The 23232-nt window shown below is 46.0% G+C and overlaps 1 protein-coding gene across 3 annotated transcripts in view; it reads left to right on the top strand.

Moving 5' to 3' along the window:
* SFMBT2 (Scm like with four mbt domains 2) overlaps positions 1-23232 on the top strand; it is a 196453-nt gene that overhangs the window by 47382 nt on the left and 125839 nt on the right. For all 3 annotated transcript variants that reach the window (XM_044991443.1, XM_044991434.1, XM_044991452.1), the window contains exon 4: positions 83-323. In XM_044991443.1, coding sequence (XP_044847378.1) covers positions 83-323 — 241 coding nt within the window. The remainder of the gene's footprint in view (positions 1-82; positions 324-23232) is intronic.

The following is a 23232-nucleotide window of genomic DNA, read 5'->3' as shown; positions in this document are numbered from 1 at the left end:
CGCTAGCATTGCTCAGCTAGAGATCATGCCGTATTTTCCTTCTGTTATATGGAAAAATAATACCTATTTCTAATTTTGCAAGGTTGAAATCAGCCTTCAGAGCAGTTTCCAACCAGGGATGAAGTTAGAAGTGGCCAACAAGAACAATCCGGACACCTACTGGGTGGCTACGATCATTACAACGTGTGGGCAGCTCCTGTTGCTACGTTACTGTGGCTATGGAGATGATCGCAGGGCAGATTTCTGGTGCGATGTGATGACAGCCGACCTTCATCCAGTGGGCTGGTGTACGCAGAACAACAAAGTGCTGATGCCTCCAGATGGTGAGTTCTAAGCTTTCTGGTGGGGTCATGGTTTAGTATAAGATGTGGTTCGACTCCAAGCCTACAATCAACCTGCATGGGGTCCTCAGCTGATGTAAACCTATGTAGCTCCATTGAAGTCACTTTACACCAACTGAGAAATTGACCATTAGACTTCACTGATCGATCCTGCTTGCCAGGAACTTGTGGGATCAGATCCTAGGAAGGGAATTGTGCAACAAATCGTAGTAATAATATAAAAGTTTTGTAGGTGAAAGCGTTGGGAAGGGAATTTGTCCCTATATTGCAAAACCAATGTTTTCCATCGGGGGGGGGGGGGAAATGGGCTTGTACTTCTAGCAAGAAAAGACCAAATTCTGATCTCACTTACTCCAGTCCACCCTCATGTAGGCTGAGTGTAACTGAGGTCAGAATTTGGCCCTATGCTACAATCCTCCAAAAAACCTTTCCAGCCCCTTTGTCCCTATGCTAGAATCCTGATGGGCTTTGCTTGGGAAGGATCAGAAACCATTCAGGGCCAAATCCTGCAGTCCTTACTCAGCCCTTTAAAGACAATGGGAGCATTGCCTGAGTAAGGACTGCCGAATTTGGGCCTTGTTCACTAAGAGGCAACTATGGCTCCTCAGCTGTGGAGATGCGCAAGATTCTGATGGGTGATGCCGGCAGAGGAACAATGTATCCTGGTGGTCCTGGGCAACGGTGCGGTAGGGAAAGAAGCAAGCAGGGCCAGTGGCTCCATGACATAGGTTGGCTATGCTCTTGCATAGAGGGCGTATAGTGGGCTGCTGTAGCTTGTAGGCTGTAGTTGCTTCTATGGAATAGGTACTTATCTGCTCTAGTTGGGCAGAGGATGCTGATCTCACCGCTCTTCCATTTATGTTCGCTGCACCGTTCCAGTTCATTCAGTCTTTGTGGGATGAAGATTTAGTCCCAAACTCGCGTTATTCGGGAATCAAATGAAGGAAAGTTTAAAAACCTGCTTCTGAGATATGAGGGGTTTTTGCGGGGAGGGGCGAGGTTTACTTCCTATTTATAATGGCTATTCAGAAGGTTGACATTTCATTTGCATGTTGTACATGATTAGGGCAGAGATACTGCATCAGCCTGACCCGTGGTGTCTCTTCAATTGAAGCTGTGCTCACTTGAGCTAAGGATGAATTTGGCCCATTTCCTGGTGTAGGCAGAAAACAGATCTGGTTTGTAGACGTCTTTGAACCCGATTTGACCTGACTGTGTCCCTTGAATAAAAAAGGATGGATTTATAAAAAACAGAAATAGAGCTCGATACCTGAATGCAAATGTGATTGAAAGGTTTGTTAGCCAAGCCGTAATAAATCAGGCTGATTTGAGAGGGGTTAGATTTTTATTGGTCTCCTAATTTTTTATGTGGCTTCTTTTTTTTTTTAAAACTCCTTTTATTATGTGGCTTATAATCAATGCTGTAAGAAAATATACAGTGCCGTAAACTAAATCATGAAATGCCAGGGTCAAGGGGTAAGAGGATTTATCGACTGCTATAATAGAAAATAATGATTCTTTTATAACTGGAGGCATTTGCTCTTCAGGGAAAGGTTGGAATCTTTTTCTGGTCCTGGCTTCTTCCATGTGCGCTGTTTAGCTTGGGTGGCCAAATTCTGCGCTGATGTACAGTTCAGTGTTCGGCATTTGTACTGTCAGGATGTCATGTGCCCTGTGCAGTGCAGTGCCAGGAAACCATTGGGGTTGTGTAGGGTATAGGTCAGGGTAGGTGCTGAATTCAGGCTGCGCGCTTGAAAAAGTGCAGTGGGAACTGTGTATATATATATTTTTTTCACTGAATGAACAAACTTTAATGCACAGATGATGGATAACAACTTTCCAAAGTGCCTAAGTCTCATTTCCTTGGAATTTAGGAGCTGAAATACTTCAGCGGATCTGGGCATCGGTAACTTAGGGTTAGGCTCACAAAGGGACTTCACCATTTTGCAATGCTAAGTGGTGCAACATCTACCTCTCAGGTGCCCTGGTGCCCAGTGAAATTTCCAGCTCTGAGCTACGCCCCCCAGGCTCCCTGTACAATGCATAGGGGAGAGTTAGGGGCATAAGAACAGGATCTGAGAAGCCAGGAGGCTGAGCAGGGAGCTGCCTAAGCTAGCCAGTAGATAATGCTAAGGAGAGGGGTGGCCTTAGGGCCCATAGCCTCAAAGGTACTTAGGTGCCCAGTTAGGCCCAAGGAAGGCACCTGCCTCTGCTTTGGATTCATGGCTGTGAGCCATCTTCTGGAGTTATGTGGCTAAGCGAGGTCATCCCTTTCTCATGAAAACTGAGAGACAGCCAGCCAGTAGCCCTTACATAGGAGATCTGGGTTCAAATCCCTGCTCTGCTTGCTTAGAGGCTGGGATTTGAATACAGGTCTCAGAGCTGAGTGCTTCAGCTACTGGGCTGTAGAGTTATATGTACACACACTCACTCTGGCCACATGACTGTTAATTATACAAAAGTGGAACAGCATCAACAGAACAGATGGGGAGACCGTCCCAGAATACCCAGTAAGCGGGTGGTCAGGGCACTCAGTTGGGAGGTGCGAGACCTGGGGCCAAGTCTCTGCTTCAAATCAGGCAGAGTGGGGACACAAACCTGGGTCTCCCAAGTGATTCTCCTCACCACTGGGCTGTTGGATATGGTCACATTCACACCAGCTCTGTGCCTTCCCAGTTGTCTTGTGCCGGTTAGGCATGCTCAGGGCACACGATCAGATCAGGTGAGATGGGTGGAGAAGGCCCAGTTTGTGAATCTTGCCAGGGCTGAGGAGTGAGCTAGGAGGCTGAGCAGCTCAACAGCCGCAGGACGTGGGCAGTTTTGTACATGCCCACTGGCAGAAACATCGGGACCATAAGGACTTTATTGGTGGAAATGTAGGCGTCTTGGGAATTTAGGTGCCTGCAAGGTGAGGCAGCAGCTGAAGATCTATGGGGCACGTAACTGTTAGACTTAGGCACTCAGCAGACTTAAAAGTTAATGAACTTTAGGTTCCTAGGTGCCTAAGTCACTTGGGCTCAGGTTCCACAATCATGTAGGTGCTTTTGATATTTACCCGTTGCCTATTGGATTAAGTCCTGGGGTCATTACTCATTTTTTCCTCTAGCCCTGATCCCGAAAGGAACATAAAAAGCCAGGTTTTCAGAGGTGCTCAGTTTCCATTTAGGCACCTTAATGAAGTGGGCAGGATTTTAAAAAATACGCAGCCCCTGCTGCCTCCCATCGAGAACACCGGGAGCCGTTGGGTGCAGAGCACTTTTGAAGATCTGGCCGGTAGTGTGTGCATAACTTCACGCATGTATTCCTGGGCTTAAAGTCATGCTTCTGCTTCACCGCTTTGTTGGATCAGTGAGTGCATCTGTCCATACGTTGTCAAACTCCTATTGAAGTCAGTGGGAGCTTTGGCTGGGTAAGGGCTGCAAGATAAGCCCCTGTATTTGGTACAAGAGAAATTGCTGTTTTATACCACGTTCCCCAAAATGTTTTGTGTTCTTAGCATCACACCCGATTTCACTATCATGCCTTCAAAAAAATAATTTAATCTCCGTTTTTAATGAGAGCAGCCAGTATTTTAAGGGCCTTGTCATGCACTCCTTGATCTGAGTTGGAATTCCTGCTGCTTATGAAATGCAGGATCGGGCCGTCACTGCAAAGAGAAGCGCAAGCAGCATGGCCGGGGGCCAGCCATTAAGATTTGATTTCATTCAGTAGTCGATGGGCTTTGTTTAATAAGCAAATCTTCAAAGACACACTTGTTAAACTGGCAGAACGGCTGCACTGGGACTGTATTGTGTTCTGCTTACCAGAAAGAACTGATCAGTGCTAGTCTTACATGTAAAAGTAATACCACATTACAGCAGCACAAAATGAAAAAGGAGATTATGAATTTCATTAGAGGGGAGAGAACGGGTTTGTTCAGCTTAGCAAATCAATAGGGCTTGATTTACTCTTCGGCACATACAGTGCTTCCAAGGGGCAGCTGCCAAATAATTATTGTTTATGATCCCAATATAAGGAAGTCGTTTAATTTACTGACTGTTACATTATTATGTATTGGGAGATGTTAACTTTGCATCATAGTGCCCGTGAGCATAATGTCAAGTCATGTTATATCCTGCAGTGACATTATGATGTGATGCACTGGAACAGAATGCGTGGCAGCCGGAGGTGTGCTGACTCTGCTGTTTTTCGCACGCTAGCTGGAGCAATGTGGACATTGCAGCACATGTGGTGACCCGGTCTAGCCACCCACGTATGGACCCAGGAGCTCTGGCAGGCTGCTAGCTTGCCTGTACTGCCACATCTACAATGCTCTTTTTGCTGCACGAGTTCGAGCAGGCGTTTCTGTCTGCCAGGGCTGGGAGGGGTGCATCCTTCCAGCTGCAGTGTAGACATAACCTGTGTCTCTCCCTGTCCCCCGCCTTCCCCCCTCCTTATGATAGAAAATCAAAGGAGTAAAATTAGTTACTTCAACTCTTGCCATTAATTATATTTTTCTCATTACAAATTGGTGTGTAATTTGAATTGCAAACTCAACTATCCTGGCAGAATAGCTCTGTTTACCATTCAAATCAAAATGAAAATTATTTAAATGAATTAATATAAAACTCATTTGAATGAACTGATGTTTATTCATGAACTTGCGGAAGAAAGTGTGAAGACATCCTTATGGTCTATAGCTACATTGCTGATCTGCTCTAAAGTCCCATCTTGGGACAGATTGTTGTTTTTTTTTTTTATTGCCATTTAACCGTTGGCATAAACCAATGCTGCCTAATGCAGGTAAATTTCACCTCTTGTGGGTTTACTCCTTTGCATAAAGCCTGAGCAAATACAATTTGCATGGGGAACAATTGAATGCCCATTGAAAACAATGGGATTTTGACTTTAGTGGGTTTAGACCGTAAGTGGGTGGCACAGACCCTCATGCTTAAGTCATGGTCAGGGCATACTGTGGGGCCGTTCTGCAGTTGCTGTTCTTGTCTCCAGATTGGAATGGGGCCACAACCCAGGCTTACTCATTAGGAGTGGGTTTGTGGATCTGGATGATCACAGCTCCTTGACCATTAATCTGGTTAGTCACTGGGTCTGAGTCTGAGAGATTTGTGTATAGACTGAAGGGGGGTTGGGCTCAAGCCTGAGTCAGAGCCCGGGCTTACATTGCAGTGTAGACATAGGCCAAAGTGAAGGGGAAGTTTGGGGTATATGGAACTGGTGCAGAACTCAGCTGCTCCTCATGGACCACCTTCCTTTCTGCCGCAGAACTGACATGGGTTTTCGAATGGTCTCCCTAGGTGAATTTTATGCGTGACAATGTAATAGCTGCAAGCATATCATTTCCTTCTTTGCTGGAGGAAGCCCTAGTGTAGACAAGGCTCTGGTAGCTTCTGGCAATTATATGTACCACCATTTAATTAATGCAGGTTTAATGAAAACTGTGTTAAAAGTGGGGCCAACCACTGGAGCTCTGTCTTCTTCACAATGCTCATCAGGTCAGCTGAACTGGTGTTAGAATCAGCAGTAATTACTTTGATGCTCGACCGCCGCAACGGTCCTTCGTCTGGTGCCTGCCAGACGAAAAAGGTTGGGGACCACTGCTATGGTTTGAGGACTTCAATGGCTAAGACACAGGTTTGATGCAGGAGTGGGTGGGTGAGATTCTGTGGCCTGCATTGTGCAGAAGGTCAGACTAGATGATCATAATGGTCCCTTCTGACCTTAAAGTCTATGAGTCTATATCCTATTTTCTGAAGAGTTAAAAAATAATTTGTGGCTTGCTGAACGTTTGTTACTAATACTGTCTTTAATTGTGAAAGAAAATAGGCCTCCTCCCTCTCCTAGCCGTTTGTCTCCGTGTGCTGTTTCCCTCTCTTGATGACAGTTGGGTTCCTGAACACATTTACCGTCAGGTAGAAGAGCCATGCACGGAACTTGACAAGTGTAGTGGTTAAATTATGCATCGTGAAATGCGCAGAGAGCAGCAACGTCCTTTGATTGACATCTGGTTTTTGTACAGATTGCAGTTTTACAGCTGAGCCAACAGAGCAGTGTCTCCTCTGGCATTATCTTAATGCATTCTGGGATGCACTGAAGACACTGGAGGACAAGATTATTGTGTACACTTGTAATTGCTCGGGTAGTTTTGCCTTAACATTATTGACAGACAGTAATTCAAGGAGGGCCGGATTCTCCTTCCCTATTGTAAAATCCATGCGATGAGCTTGATTCTGTTCTCGGTTACGACAGTGTAAATTGGAAGTAGCACCAGTAAAATCAGGGGACGTATATAGGAGTCAACGAAGAAGAGAACCAAACCTGTTTTCTGATATTGGGATATGTTGATACAGGGATGTAAAACTTGAGGAACAATTCCTCCCCACCATAGAATTCTAGTAGGACCAATGTGCTCCTGTTAACTCATAAGCCTGAACTTCTGATTAGGTTCAGCAAGCAGCCTTTTCTAGCAAGATTCACTTGTGTGGGTAGAGTTAAAACTCAAAGGCCTGATCCTGGGTGGTGCTGAGCCCCACTAAACCCCAAATACATCAGTGGACATTGTGGATGCTCAGCATCCTGCAGGATTGGGCCTCTCACGCAAACATGCCACTAGGGTTATAATTAAAATAGTGATTATTTGTGGGTCTTTTTCCACTTTACTTGCATTAGATTAATTTGTGACTTTCCCTCCATGGTGAAGGCATGATTCACTTACGGCATGATCCCGAGCACTTTATTCATGCAGAATAGGATTGGACTCATGCAGCAGCAAAATAGATTGCCTTGTAATTCAAAACGATATTGCTAGTTCAGTTGAAGTACATTCACACATCCTACCTCTTACCTACTAGTGGATTGGTGCTAAGGTCTTATTTAAGATGCTAAGGCACAAACAGAAAGCTTTACTTCATCCTTACTCAGGAAAAAAAATTACTTTGATTTTGATGAGAACTCCTTGACTGAATAAGACCTTCAAGATTTATCTCTGAGAATATATTCCTAGGACCCCATTTTACCCTTTGAGATTATTGGAGGTACAAGTCAGGGGAGAATTTGGTCCATTCTAAGAAGTTATTTATGGCCAGAGAGATGATCATCAGGGCCTTCAGAGAGACTGACACGCAGATATTTCTGTATTTTGTAAAAATGCAGGGCCCCATATTTTGGCTTCAGTTACATCCATTGACTTCATTGGTGTCAACTGGTGACACAGTCTGGCCCATTAGCCTCATGGTAACCTCATCATAACGAATTCAGAACTAGGATGCTCCCGCTGGTGTTGCTTGTGTCTTCATGTCTGAGGTCAGAATTAGGCCCATCATCAAACAGGGTTCACATTAATAGCCAAACTGGTAATCCAACAATACTCCATTGGCTTCAGTGGGTGGTCTGTGTGTGCAAGGAGTGCTAATTGAGGCCCCACATAAGTATATGAGAAGAGATAATGCCTCAGTGGGCAGCATTACTTTATATTGTATCTTGATGATTGAGAGAGGCATATGTTGCATAGTGTCATTTCTCCTTAGCACCACCACATTCTGGTTAGCCATCATGGAGAGGCAGATGCATAGTCAACAGGGAGGCAATGGGTTTGGGGAAGCCCAGCCATGTCAGTGAGATTAGCAAGCTTTAGCACTCCTCTGTTCCACACACTAGGAGGAACCAAGTGACCTTCTGAAATTAATCATTTCCATCATAGATTGTGGTGGTTCTGAGCCACCACCATCCTTCCAGCTCATCTCTCAGAATGTGTAATCCTGGATGTTTAAAACCAAAAGCTTCCTTACTAGCCTGTAAGACATCCCCAAAGGAAATTAAACTTCAGCTATGTTTGCAAGTTGATGTTGATAATGTTCCATAGAGATCAGCTGCTTAGAATGGAATTCTGCTCCTGGTTACGCTGGAATGGAATAATTTAACTGAGGTGGCTTTGAAGATTGAGAGCAGGATTTGGTCCCAGTTTTGTAAAATTTTAACTTTTGTGCAAAGCTGAAATTACTTGCTGAGGATCTGGGGCCAGATCCTTTGCTGGTATAAATCAGCAGAGATCTATGCCAGTTTACACCAGCTGCTAACTGGGCCATTGAATTGTAAAATGAAATTCAGACACCTACTTTAGCAAATCACAGCACCCAGTATTGGGGATGGTGCTAAAGAATTACACATTCTTTTATCTTCCCTGCCAAATCCTTGTTGGCTTATCCTATTAAAGCTGATTTTAGATTCCCTTAATGTTAACAGATTCCAGGATTTCTTTCTTTAAACACTGTAAATGGCTCTCTTAGTAAAATGTATTTGTATGTGGTCTTAGCCTTGACTTCAGCTGAGTATTAATTATGCAGGAATGATGTTAACATAAATAACTAGTCAGCAAATAAACATCAATTAAATATTCTATTAGCATAGTAGGCAGCCTTATGCATTGGCACAGAATGATTAGCAGATTACTCTTAACGAGCTTTTAAAATGTAGCACTTCTTCACTAAATCTGGTGTATTTCAAGTGAAGGGGGAAAAAACCCACTTTGCTGAAGAACACAGTGTGGTAAGGCTGAAATTCACTGTAGTGTGAACTGTCTCTATGGCCCTGTAGACGGGCTGGACTCACCCCTGCGGCGCCTCCTGCTGGTGACTCCGGGAATTAGCTCATTCCAGCCCTGGAGCGCCCTCTGCAGGCCAGTGATTCACCTGTCTGCTACTGCCCCCGTGTCCCTTCCAGGACCCCAGTGCCCCTTTAACTGGGTCTCCCCCTCCCAGGGGAACCCCCACCCCACTATCCCCACTTTGCCTCAGTATTAGCTACTGCCCAGTCTCCATCTCCCCCCTGTTCACTGGGGCAGACTGCAGTATCAGCCACTCATCATAGGCAAAGGGGTTTGGACCTGCTGCCTTTGCCTATCCCTGGGTTGCCCCCTGCAACCCTCAGTACCTCTTGGCCTAAAGCTAGGCTGCAGCCTGGGGCTTTCCAGGCAGGAGCTCCCCAACTCCTCTGCCTTTCCCCAGCCCTGCTCCACTCAGGTCCCTTGTATCTACTCCCTGCAGCCAGGCCCTTCTCCCTCTACAGGCAGAGGGAGAGTGTTTGGGCTCCTGGCTCACAGCCTTTTATAGGGGCCAGCTGTGGCCTGATTGGGGTGTGGCCCAGCTGCAGCCACTTCCCCAATCAGCCCAGCTTTGAGAGCAGCAGCTCTCAAGCCCTGCCAAGCTGCTTCTAAACCCCTTCAGACCAGGAGCAGGGGTCCACCCTGCTACAGGCCCCAATGGACCATACAACAGGTGGGGATTGCTGGAGCACATCACACTCCAGCTACTCCCCCTGCTTGCCCCTCCCCACTCCCAATAGGTGCAGGGGGCACACCAGAGGGACATTTTACACTGGGAGACACCAAGTTTACATCCATTTTGTGGCACCTTGATATTGCCAGTGTTGTATAAGGGGGTCTGGTCTAACATGAATTTTGTACCGGTATAACATATTGAGGATAGAACTGTAACTTTTTTTAACTGATTGATACGATCCCTACTATGGACACAGCCATACCTGTGTACTTAAAACCGTATGACTTCTGTATGTAGAGAAGGCCACGGTGTAAATGAGAATCAGACCCAGTGTGATAACCTGACAAGAACCAAGTCTCATATAAACAGCCTGGAGGAGAACAAAAAAAAAATGTTCCTGGTATATGACAAGTTATAAATATATAATGGTTGAAAACAATAGTGTGCACCTTTATGAAAGATTTAATGAATAAATATTTCATGCCCACATGGTGCTTTTCAGCAGAGCATGGTTTAGGTAAAAAGCAATAAACAAAGAACCTCCTTCAGGGTTTGTTTAGGCTCTTAAATTAAACTAATTTAATCAACTTTTTCAGTCAAGCTTGATATTAGTTCATTTCTGTACACAGCACCGTATTCTGATCTGGCCATTTCTTTTCCGTGTTTGGAAGATTGCAGTAAAATTGTTCATTTAATCCTGTTAGTATAATCTGAGTCACTGTTGTCGAGACAGATAACATGGGCCAGATTTGCCTTTGCCATAAAAGTCATGGAGTTAACCACAAGTAGGGCCAGGCCAACCTCTTAACCACAAGACCATCTTTCCTCTGTTCATCTGTTAGGCTGATACTTTTGGTACGTTGCCTCCAAAGAGTTGGTTGGGAACTATAGATCATTGTGATATATTTCTCTGTAGTTCTTGAAAACTAAAAGATTTTCTTTAAAAAAAAAATCCACATATATTGTTTGTTAGTTGTTATTTGACAAGAGGAAAGTCCCCTGCAACAGTATTGAATATGGTAATATGGGGGAATAGCACAGTTACTAAGTGTGATGTGACAAAGCTCTGATCTTGTCTCCGTGGGTCCCGCATTTCCTGGCGGATTTCACTAGCCTCAGAGGCTCACTGTGACCCTCCACATAGCCCTTCTCTCTCTAGAGGCAAGGGTCACAGCCTACTGAGCCATTTTTCCTCATAAGCCAGCAAGGGAGGTGAGGAGAAGCTACCTTCTCTTGCACAGTCTGTTATTCCCAGTCTCAGTGATTAATCGGGGGGGCCCTACCCTCTACTCCGGGCTCCAGCCCAGGGACCCTAATAGTATCAGCTATGGTAGCTGACTTTTTAGGAACAGGATGCATACAATTCCCTGGGCCACTTCCCCACAGCAGCCCCCCACTTCCTCAATATCTACTTCACCCTTACCTCAGGGCCTCCTTCCTTGTGCCTCATATGGTTTATACTACTCAGTCTCTCCAACAGCGTGGCTTCCTCCTACAGCTCCTGACACTCACTCCCGCTTGACTTACCGGGAGGCTTTTAACTAGTTTCAGACAGCCACTGATTGACTTCAGGTGTCCCAATCAACATAGCTGTCCACCCTGCCTTCTGGAAAGATCTTAATTGGCCTCAGATGTCTTAATTGACCTCGAGCAGCTGCCATTTGCTTATCCTGGTAGCAGGGATTTGTTTAGCCTGTGGCTAATATATCTGTCTCCCACTACTTTACTATAGCCATCTGGCCTTGCCCCGTCACAGTGGCTAGAAGTGGTCTTTCCTGAAATTCCCAAGTCCAATCAACTAAAGAACGTTACTCAGTGGAGAGCCCTGGACAAGACACTAACTATTTTCCAGGACTGAGTAATGGGGTTTAAAATTAGCGGTAGAGACCCTGCAGTTTCCATGTCTGCTTCCAACAATGCTAGTCACAGGAAAGGGGGCAATGGCACTGAAGTTAGTATGACTAGACAGCTTGCTCCATAAATGAAAGATTCAAGTTGTATATAGGAACATATTATAGGAACGCCTACCTCCAAATGCCCAGAAGCTCTGTCCCTCCACACTGGGAATGCTGCAATAGCAAGCAAGAGAGACAGTCTCTCTTGTTCGCACACCTGCCTAACCCGCCACACAGTGGTGATTGATATCTCCCCATGCATGAACGCCCAGCCCCCCAGAGCTGATTTATGTCTCTGCCAGCTGCTGTGGGCTGCCAGCGAGGGGCAAATGACCACGCTTGTGGCTTCCCTTTGCTTCCTCTCAGAAGTCATTTTTCTGCGGGGAAGCAAAGAAATCTGCGGACAACGTGAATTCTGCATCTGTGTAATGGCGCAGAATTCCCCCAGGAATATTATTTAGGTGCCTAGATATGGACTTTGGGTCCGAGCTTTAGGCAGCTGGTTTTTTTCAACACCTTGGCCCTAGGTCTGTATTTTTAAGTTGCTCTTTGACATCCTCCATGTATTCAGAGCAAAACCACATGAAAAGTTGAAGCAGCCCAGTATGTGTGTGCTTAAGGATGTTTAGGGAGTAGTTTTTTTAAGAAATGTTGTTATTTGTATTGCGGTAGCACTTGTCATGGAGCAGGACCGCATTATGTTAGGTGCTGTATAAAAACACTGACCAAAAAGATGGTCTCTGTCCCAAGAAGCTTACAATTTAAGTATAAGACAAGAGGAACAAATGGGTAGAGATGGATAGGGAAGTAACATCTTATCGCAAAGAGGGTAAAACAGGCTTTCCTCACTCAGGACTTTGGATATGCCAACTATGAAGTTCTAAAGCAAAGCCCGTTTTGAATTCTTATACTAATGACCTACATCTAATGTGGAGTATGCTCAGAGACAATGGTGATGGGCAGCAGCATAAAATCCTAAGATAGATAAATAGAAAAATTGCATTAGATAATATTTTAACTGGTGCAAAAAGCTTTTCCTTTACACGGGCAGTTTACCCAACACAGAGCTGGATGGACTTTTACAAAACACTCTTTTAAAAAAAAAAAAATCTGAGAAATTCCAAATGGTAATTTAGGGGAAAATGACAAGTGACCCAAAGTAGGAGTTTTAGATTGGAGATGCCATCTCAGCCTTAAGTATAGACTTCAGTAGCTAATGCAACGATATAATAATAAGACGGTGACTGATCCTTAAATATATTACCTGCTGAGATATAAAAGACTGGGCCAGATTCTCAGCTGGTGTAAATCAGTACATCTCTGCAAGTCAGTGAGGAGAGGGTGTCACTAGGATGGGTGAACTCCTCCTTTTGTTGGCATATGCAGCCTCTCCACTAGGGGGCTCTGCCGGCATAGCTATACTTGTACTGTTGCATTGGCAAAGCCCGTGTAGTGTAGGCTAGCCCTAACTGTCCTGACTTAAGAAGAAACTAGGGACTGAATAAAAACAAGGAAGGGTGAATGAGACTCTCCCTTCTCCTGGAAGGCTGGCCAGCTTTACCATCTCTTTTTTTTTCCCCTCACCTCTCCCCATTTCTGGTGGGGATTGTTTTTGGCAGTATTCATTCTCATAGTGTCCTTGTAGCTGAGCTGAGAGAGAAACCAGAGTTCTGCGTACTAGTCCCCTGCTCTCATCACTAAACTCCCATCTTTCTTTACATTTACAACACCCCTTTTGCTTCTGTTTTCTGCTGGCCAGGGTCGATAAAATGCCTGCAGGCCTGGATTGGGGCAGTGCAACCAGCAGGAACCGTGTTTCCGGTTGGCAATGGCTGGACACTTAGGGCAAATTTTTAGCATCCACACTTGGCACCTGATTTCCGCAAGAGCTCAGCTCCTGTTTAGGCACCTCACCAAGGGCCAGAGTTCAGCACCCAACACCCTCTTTTGAAAATCTGGTCACTCCTGAGCTCCTTTGGAAAATCTGGCCCAAAGTGCTCTGAGGCCTTGTGCTTGTTCTAGGACTATTGTATGGTGATTTCCTGGCTTTATTAGTCTTACTGTTATCTGTTCCTTCTCTCTACCCACCCTGCCACGTTTGTTTGCCTCATCCACCTCTTATAACTTGTCATCACCTCCATGGTGAGCTTTTGGGGTGAGAGGCTATCTTGATACAGCTTATATGTACAGCACCTAGAGCAGACGTGGGCAAACCATGGCCTGTAGGCCACCATGGCCATCCTGCCCGGCCCCTGAGCTCCCAATCGGGGAGCCTAGTCCCTGGCCCCTCCCCTGCAGCCATGGCACCGTGTAGGCCGCGCTCTGGCCCGCTCCTGCTGGGTGGCGTGGGGAGCGCAGCTGGCTCTGGCTGGGTGGCGCGGCTGTGATCTCCTGCTGCTGGCAAGGGGGTGGGAAGCTTGGCGGGGAGGGGACGTTGGATAAGGGAGCGGGGGTCATGGGGGCAGTCAGGGAGCAGGGGGTGGTTGGATGGGGTGGAAGTTCTGGGGGGCCTGTCAGGGGGCAGGGGTGTGGATAGGGGTTGGGGCAGTCAGGGGACAGGGAGCAGGGGGGTTAGATAGGGGGCAGGGGTCCCGGGAGGGGGCGATCAGGGGACAAGGAGCGGGGGGGTGGGATGGGTTGGGAGTTCTGAGGGGGGCAGTCAGGGGGCGGGAAGTGGGAGGGGGCAGGGGCCAGGCACCAGGCTGTTTGGGGAGGCACGGCCTTCCCTACCTGGCCCTCCATACAGTTGTGTAACCCCGATATGGCCCTTGGGTCAAAAAGTTTGCCCACCCCTGACCTAGACACACCAACCCAGATCAAGGTTGTATTGTGCTAACTATTTCTGCAGCACAAATAATAAATAACAGTTAAGAATGACAGTCATACCTAGCTCTTATATAGCACTTTTCATCTGGAGACCTCAAAGTGCTTTAAAAGGAGGTCAATATCATTAGCCTCCTTTTACAGATGGGGAAACTGAGGCACAAAGAGGGGACTTGCTCAAGGTCACCTAGGAATTTAGTGGCAGAGCTGGGAATAGAAGCCAGGTCTCAAGGTTATGTGCAGAAAGTGTATTCTGTAGGGATGGAGCTGAGCTGGAAATCTGGGGTCCAGAGGCAGACCTGAACTCTTCCAAAGTGTGGGGGTGATTTTTGATCCTGGGATTTATAGTTCAATTCCATTTCTAGTCTCAAGAGAGGAAAATGCACATTTAGCTAGCGCAAAAGGTGACTTGATGGAATATTTCTTTGGTGATATGATGATGATGATGATGATTGTGGATTTACATCCCGCACATAGGATGTAGGGCATCTCTTGGGGCCTGGCTGCGCCATTAGTTTCAGAAAAGACGTGTGATGAATGTTCATAAGGCCCTCCAAGTTCTGATTTGTGTTGCTTACATCACACGTCCATAGGACACTCAAACGATTTTAAATGGGATTTGATCATTAGACGCCAGGCAATAGAATTCAGATTAATCACAGAATATGCTGCAAAGTGAGGGAAGTGCATGCGGTGAGGTTTTTCCACGTATTTCTGATTTTACAAGGGGTCGAGAGAAGGTGACAAATGAAAGCAGGCTTATTAGTTATTTTGCTTGATGATGATGATGTAGAGGAGCTGTGGATTAGGATTAGATCATGGAACAGGAAGTAAAAATTCAGCTCCCGGCTCCGCTAGTGACTTACTGCGTGAACCCGGTGAGGTAGCTAGCTTTTATCATCTCCCTTTTAAAGATGGGGAAACCGAGTCATGGAGCAGTTGAAGCTTAAATTTTTTCCAAGGGTTTCCACTAATTTGGGGTTCCTCCGTTTTGGGTGTCCAGTCCGAGACAGCTAGGCCCCCACAACTCCAACAGGAGCTGCAGGTGCTTGTAACCCGCTTGTGAGTGTGCGTTACAGGTTCTGCCAATACACAGAGGATGTGAGTTGTTACAGCCCCCACCGGCAGAGTCTTGAGCACAAGCTGTAGCGACCCGTGGCTTTAGCTCAGGAGATCCCTGCTTCAGTTGCCGGTGTGTTAGCCAGGAGGTCAGTCACCATGCTTGCAACTGTAAAGGTTAGGCTCTAGGTATCTCACACTAGGTACCTAAAAATCATGTGTGCGTTAGGCTGAAGTGACTTGCACCACAGGTCACATAACAAGTTGGGAGCAGAGCCAGGAAACCGGAGCATTCTGCCTCAGAGTACAGTGCCTCAACAACTAGACAAGGCTGCCTTTTGCACTGTGGGGTTCTACACAGAGTCTCGGAGACTGTTTTTTGAGAGGAGGCTTTTCTTTTGATCTCTGTTCTGGTTTTCATATGTGTTCTTCTGTGTTCTTTTAAATGATGTGTTCGCATATAGAACAGGAGTACTTGTGGCACCTTAGAGACTAACAAATTTATTTGAGCATAAGCTTTCGTGGGCTACAGCCCACTTCATCAGATGCATAGAATGGAACATACAGTAAGAAGATATTTGTACATACAGAGAACATGAAAAGGTGGAAGTACCCATACCCAACGGTGAGAGGCTAATTAATTAAGAGAAGCTATTATCAGCAGGGGAGAAAAACTTTTGAAGTGATGATCAAGATGGCTCATTTCTGACAGTTAACAGGAAGGTGTGAGGATACTTTAACATGGGGAATTAGATTCAATTAGTGTAATGACCGAGCCATTCCCAGTCTCTGTTCAAACCTAAGTTAATGGTATCTAGTTTGCATATTAATACAAGTTCAGCAGCTTCTCCTTGGAGTCTGTTTTTGAAGCTTTTCTGTTGCAAAATTGCCACCTTAATGTCTGTCACTGAGTGATTAGAGAGGTTGAAGTGTTCTCCTACTGGTTTTTGAATGTTATGATTCCTGATGTCAGGTTTGTGTCCGTTTATTCTTTTGCGTAGAGATTGTCCGGTTTGGCCAATGTACATGGCAGAGGGGCATTGCTGGCACATGATGGCATAATTGTTCGCATATAATGTGCTATATGCTTCCTCTGGTCAGTCATTCTGCTGTTTTCTTTGTTTCTTTTCCTCTGTAGGAACTGGAGTATGAAAGTGAATAGAACAGCTCTGAAAAGTCAGACATATATATGTATGCAGTGTTGTTGTAGCCACGTTGGTCTCAGGGCATTAGGGAGACAAGGTCAGTGAGGTAATACCTTTTATTGGACCAACTTCCCTGGTCTACACTGGGAGGGGCGGAGGGGGGGCTCAACCTAAGATACGCAACTTCAGCTATAAGAATAGCGTAGCTGAAGTCAACGTATCTTATTTCGACTTACCTCGCGTCCTCACAGCGCGGGGTCGATTGCTGCGGCTCCCCCGTCAACTTCGCTTCTGCCTCTTGCCAAGCTGGAGTTCAGCAGTCGACGGGAGAGTGATCAGGGATTGATTTATCGCATCTACACTACACGCGATAAATCGATCCCCGATAGATCGATCGCTACCTGCCGATCCAGCGGGTAGTGTAGACGTCTCTAGTAAGAGAGACAAGCTTTCGAGTTCCACAGAGCTCTTCTTCAGGTCTGGGAAGGGTATTCAGAGTGTCACAGCTAAATTTAGCTTAGCATAAATAGTTAACACCTATGTTAAGGGAGCTTTCGAGATGAATATGTCCAAACTACTTATGCTAAACTATCTGTTCAACCTGATATTTATCTGTGACACTCTGAGTACCTTTCTCATACCTGAAGCAGAGCTCTGTGTAGTTCAATAGCTTGCCTCTCTCACCAACAGAAGTTGACCTAAGAAAAGACATTACCTCACCCACCTTGGCTCTCTAAAATTATATATGTTATTTGTGTCTCTCCATTGTAGGCACTGGATATTGCCAGGAAAAAATGTAATTGTGCAGCACGGTAGTTGGAATTTTTTGCACAAGATCATTGCACTGCTGAAAATTTGGTACGTTTTATGGAGCCATCGCCAAAGAGTGGCTTTCAGAATGTGGCTATGGGATTTAAAAGTGAGAAAAGGCACTTGATGTTAGAGATAATTGGATAGAGTTTGCTGAGGTGAGGTCAGTGCCTGGGGCATGGTATTTGTACTTTCATGGCATTCCTTTACCAAATGTTCTCGAATTTTCAGATATTGTTCTGGGGCAGAATCAACAAGGGGCTGGCCTGATAGAATGGGTAGGACATAAATGTGTTTCTCTTCTTCACAAGCAGAGATAATCATTTGAGACCTCCCAAAGTGAGCAGCTCGGTTTAATATTAATTATTATTGCTAATAATCCTTGTAATTAGTTGCCCAGTGCCTGAAAGGGCTTTGCTGAGCCAATGGTGAGATATGGTCCCTGCCCCAAACAGCTTAAAATCTGATTTTAGACACAATGAGTGAAGGTCACAAACACTTTCTTCCCCCCATTCCCTCCTTACTATAGTGCACTCTAGGTAGGTCCCTGTTGACTTCTTGTGGCTAGTGGTTCAAATAAGGGATTAGAATCTGCTACTGGTTCTAACTAATGACATTCATCCTTTAGCTCAAGAGACTTGGGCTTTTCGTGCAGAAGGTCCTAGATTCAAACCCTGATGTTAGCCCTAGTGGGTTCAAGTTTTAGAAGAATGAGCGTTGCAACACTCATGTTTCACAGTTGCTCAATTTAGGTGTGTTCAAAGGTTGGTGGCTTAATCATTAAAACATGCTGCGACTCATGTTTGCCTTGCTTCTTGTGAGTGTTGTGGGCCGAGTGAGTCTTAGAGAGGGATCTGAATGAAGTCAGGGTAGTGGCTTGGCGGACCAGAGTTTGAAAGATGTTCCACACCAAGGTCTTGAAGGAAAAAGAATATTGAAGAAGCAGCAATGAAAAGTTTAGGCTTCACACTTCAGTAATGGGCCAAATCCAGAAATTCTTGCTCAGGGCTCTATCATGCTTTCAGTGTTCAGCCCCAAGTCGGGGGTGGTGCAGAGCCCTACCACCCCTGTGTGAATGCTGGGAGGAGTTGTGCCTTGGTGTAGTCAGACACGTCCAACAGAATGTGTCTCATCCATGTCTTTGGTTTGTCTGCTGAGACTCCTCTGATTTCAATCCATAGGGTTGTGTTTTTAGATACTTCTGATGCCTCACTAAACTCCAGTGTATCTGCCACATTTGGTTTACATGGTATAGATAGAACCTGAGTCTACAGGTCCAGACATGGTAAAAACAAAACCCACCAAGCTCTCACTTCTGACTTGGGAATGGAATTTAGGGTCTGATCCAACTTGTGTTGAAGGCAGTGGAAAGTCTTCAGTGGGACTTGGATCGCAATGAGCCAGCACACTTCACTGGAGTGATGCCAGCTATGAATTTGTTCCCTGAATGCCTTGAGAGCCTGAGTTTATTTTCTAACATGGTGAATTAACTTTCCATCTCTGAAAGCGAAGCTGGGTAAAAATCCAAGTTATACATTATAAAAAAGGGTCCTGAACAAATCAAATGCCAAATTCTGATCTCCATTACACTGGTGTAAATCTGGATTAACTCCATTGTGCATCAGTGGAGGTGCTCTGGATTTACACAGACCAGGATCTGGCCCCACATAGGAGCTCTGCTACAGGATTCCAGACATTGTATCTTATCCATGAGGTGACCATCTGTTCTTGTGTTTTTTAAATAAGTGCAGTTCAGTGGGACTGTTTTCCTTGCTCTTGATGATGTTTGCGCTCTGAGTCTGATCTCACTCACATTGGTTACTAGAGTAATTCACCAATGGGACACCTTCCAAGGGAAATGGTAAATTCTCTATCACGTGGAGTGTTTCAATGAAGATTGGATGTTTTTCTAAATCGTCTCCAGTGTGGCCACAAGTCATTGGGCTCAAAGCAGCAATCACTGGGTGAAATTCTTTGGCCTGTATTCTGCAGAAGGTCAGAGTAGCTGATCATAATGATCCCTTCTGGCCTTAAAATCTTTGGGGGAAATCCTGGCCCCACTGACATCAAGGGTTCTCCATCACTGGCAATTTTTAAATATTGGGTGTCTTTCTGAAAGATCTGCTGTAGATCAAACAGGAATTAATTCAGGGAAGTCCTCTTGCCTGTGTCCTGCAGGAGGTCAGATTAATTGATCACAGTGGTCCCTTCTGGCTTTATAAATTTGAAACTATACTCTGACAGGGGTCGGCAACCTTTCAGAAGTGGTGTGCCGAGTCTTCATTTATTCACTCTAATTTAAGGTTTCGTGTGCCAATAATACATTTTAATGTTTTTAGAAGGTCTCTTTCTATAAGTCTATAATATATAACTAAACTATTGTTTTTAAAATGTTTAAGAAGCTTCATTTAACATTAAATTCAAATGCAGAGCCCCCCGGACCAGTGGCCAGGACCTGAGCCTTCTGAGTGAAAATCAGCTTGTGTGCCGCCTTCAGCACACCTGCCATAGACTTTAAGGTCAGAAGGGGCCATTATGATCATCTAGTCTGACCTCCTGCACAATGCAGGCCACAAAATCTCAGCCATCCACTTCAATAACAAACCCCTAACCTATGTCTGAGTTATTGAAGTCCTCAAATTGTGGTTTGAAGACCTCAAGCAGCGGAGAATCCTCCCACAAGTGACCCGTGCCCCATGCTGCAGAGGAAGGCGAAAAATTTCCAGGGCCTCTGCCAATCTGCCCTGGAGGAAAATTCCTTCCTGACCCCAGATATGGCCATCAGTTAAACCCTGAGCATGTGGGCAAGACTCACCAGTCAGCACTCAAGAAAGAATTCTCTGTAGTAACTCAGATCCCTCTATGAGTCTATGAGCCATAGGTTGCCTACCCTTGCTCTATGAAGTCAGTGGCAAAACTCTTTCGCTTCATTGAAGCCACAATTTCACCCTACAAATCTAGGTTTTACACTGGTGTAACGCATTTTACTTCACTGGCTCTACTCTAGGTTCACACAGGGTGTAACCAGGAACAGAATCTGGCACTTGGGATTTTGTTTTAGCGCGGCAGGTTTCTTTCTCTTTTATTGTGTGTGCACACCACAATATCGCCACGTACACCCCAAACACAAAAATCAGCCTGCATTTTTCACAGAGCAGGCTTATGTCTGCAAATACAAAAGAACAGGTAACCAACCAGTATACGACAGCATGTTCATGGCTAGGGAAGATCTTTTGTGTCACTGAGTAAATTGCCTAGAAGCTGCTCTCCTGTGTTCATGGCTGAGTACGCAAGGTCAGTATAATGGAGCTGTTGCTGTTATTTAATGTTCCCTAATCTGGATGATGATTAAAAATGGTCTGCCAAATGATTACATTAACGTTGATGCATCCGGGGGCAGGGACAGTAACTGCTGTAAAACTTCCACACTGCCAGTGCATTAGGTGTCTCCTCTTGCAGCCACTTTGAGGTGCCAAGCGCTCTCAGTTTACAGGTAAGGACAGGCCGGTCATTTGCAGCAGAGGCTTTTCTCCTTTCTCCCGTTTTAAGTTGATTGGATGAGTTTGTAGAAATTAGAATTGGTAAAGGCCCATTAGTGGATCCTGCCCATCTCCCTGCAATTGCAGCATTGTTCCCTACAGTATATTTTACTTGGGTTTCACCCTATCTGATTTTAAAAGTCCCACTTAATGTGGCTTCTGCTGTTTCACCTGGTGGAGACCAGTTCAAGTATGATGGTAGGCTGGTAATTGAAACCGGAGGGGGCGCTCTCACAGCAACAGCCAGGGGGGAGGGGAATCTGTGGGGGAATGTTTTCCTGCAAGCCAGGGAGAGGGGGCTGGAGAGCCTCCTCTAACTTTAGCTTCCCTGTTTATTCCTTTCCTCTGGAACCTCGGAGGGGGAGGACTGAGGTCTGGTGGATAGGCCAGGTGTCATCAGATCTGCTCCCACACTCAATTTGCCCACTTTTAACCCGAGCATGACGATTCCTCCCCCCCCCCCCCCGCCGGTGATGCGCATCGTGAGCTAAAGACAAGCAATGCTGCAGAACATGTGCTAACTAAGTATTACCGCACCTGCTTATCGTACATCGGAGACTTTAAAATTAGCACTTTTTATTGATCGGAACAGACCTACTTAAAATTCCATGCACGTGTCGAAACTAGGAAATGGCTCAGTGGTGTCAAAAATGTATCTTTCTGAGGAGGCGTAATATGGCAGTAGCACATAAAGCAGTGGCTCTCAAACTTTTTGTACTGGTGACCCCTTTCACATAGCAAGTCTCTGAGTGCGACTCCCCCCTTATAAATTAAAACAATTTTTTTGTATATATTTAACACCATTATAAATACTGGAGGCAGGAGCGGCGCCAGGGTTTTTGGTGCCTTAGGCGCAGGACCGGCTCTAGCGGCACGCCGCGGAGGGCGCTCTGGCGCTCGCCGGTCCCGCGGACCTCCCGCAGGTGTGCCTGCGGAGGGTCCGCTGGTCCCGCGGCTCCGGTGGACCTGCCCGGTTTGAGAACCCCTGCCTCTGTTGTACAAGGCACTGGACATACACAGAATAAGAGACTGCTCCTGCCTGGAGGAGCTCACAATTCCCACAGACAAAGGGTGGAGAAAACAGGATTATTATCCCTGGGATGAGGCACCGAGAGAACAAATCACTTGCTCAGGAAGCCTGGGACAGAGCCTGGAACTGACCCCACAATCTCACAAAGCCTCGTTTAGGGCCTTAGCCATATAGCTACCCTTCTCCTCCGGAAGAGCTGGCATGGAGTGTTCCCTAGAACCAGAGGCATCATTGATGTGGCAGAGGTTTGGCCATAGCCAGCTTCCCCTTAGGCTCCATCCGGCAGAACTTTAAAGGCATCTCCTTTAGGCAGTGACCGGGGGTGCCCAGGGTTGTGAGGCGCTTTGCTACCCCCTGCCCTTGGCATGAGGAAGCCTCGTCTGTGCCTGCCGTGGGTCAGCTCCCCAACACCACCAGCCTCTGGCAACACAAGCATTGCCCTCTAGGACCCTCTTTACAGGTTAACCATGGGCACCCACCCACCCCGAGTGCTCCAGGAGTCTTCCTGGCGTGCCCAGCCCCTGATCCACTGGATGCTGACAGAATTCCCAGGTCCTCGGCTCCCCCATTACGCCGGAGAACACAGCTCCACTTCACACACAGCACTTAGATTTGTTTGCAGAGAAAGCACATGCCAGTTTATTTGACAAAGGACAGAGATTTAAGTAGTAGCACGCGGAAATAATGGAAACCAAGAGTGAAGCACTGGAATGGGTTACCTAGGGAGGTGGTGGAATCTCCATCCTTAGAGGTTTTTAAGGTCAGGCTTGACAAAGCCCTGGCTGGGCTGATTTAGTTGGGGATTGGTCCTGCTTTGAGCAGGGGGTTGGACTAGATGACCTCCTGAGGTCCCTTCCAACCCTGATATTCTATGACTCTATGACCTATAAAAGAAAATCGCAACACGCACACTAGAGTCTAAACTTAATTAACAAGACATTGTTGTGTCCTACAGAGCAAAAGCTCACCCGAAACCCTTCGAGTGTATTACAGCCAGGCCTGGCTGTGATCTTCTGTTCGTGAAGCAAGCTCGCTGTCAGCTTACTCCTAGGTGAAAGATGCCGATTGGAGCTTTGTACCTAGAGTTATAGTCCCCCAAACCCATTGTCTTCACTTGTAAACAGGAGAACCCCCCCTGCTTGTGTTCTGTCTATAATCTCCCCTGGAGATTGTGCAATCACTTGATTGGCATTTTGCTCAGACTGTAAGTAGGCATTCATAGTGAAGTATACAGTACTCAGTACAGTAAAAGCTGTTTTATCCAGCACTTCACCAACTAGAAAGCTCTAGAAACTGGCATTCCTGATCTTCATTAAAA

This window comes from Mauremys mutica, chromosome 1 (genome assembly GCF_020497125.1).
Source record: "Mauremys mutica isolate MM-2020 ecotype Southern chromosome 1, ASM2049712v1, whole genome shotgun sequence".
NCBI classification, from domain to species: Eukaryota; Metazoa; Chordata; order Testudines; family Geoemydidae; genus Mauremys; species Mauremys mutica.
The sequence above is the reverse complement of the archived record's forward strand: the minus strand, read 5'-3'. Positions and strand labels throughout refer to the sequence as shown.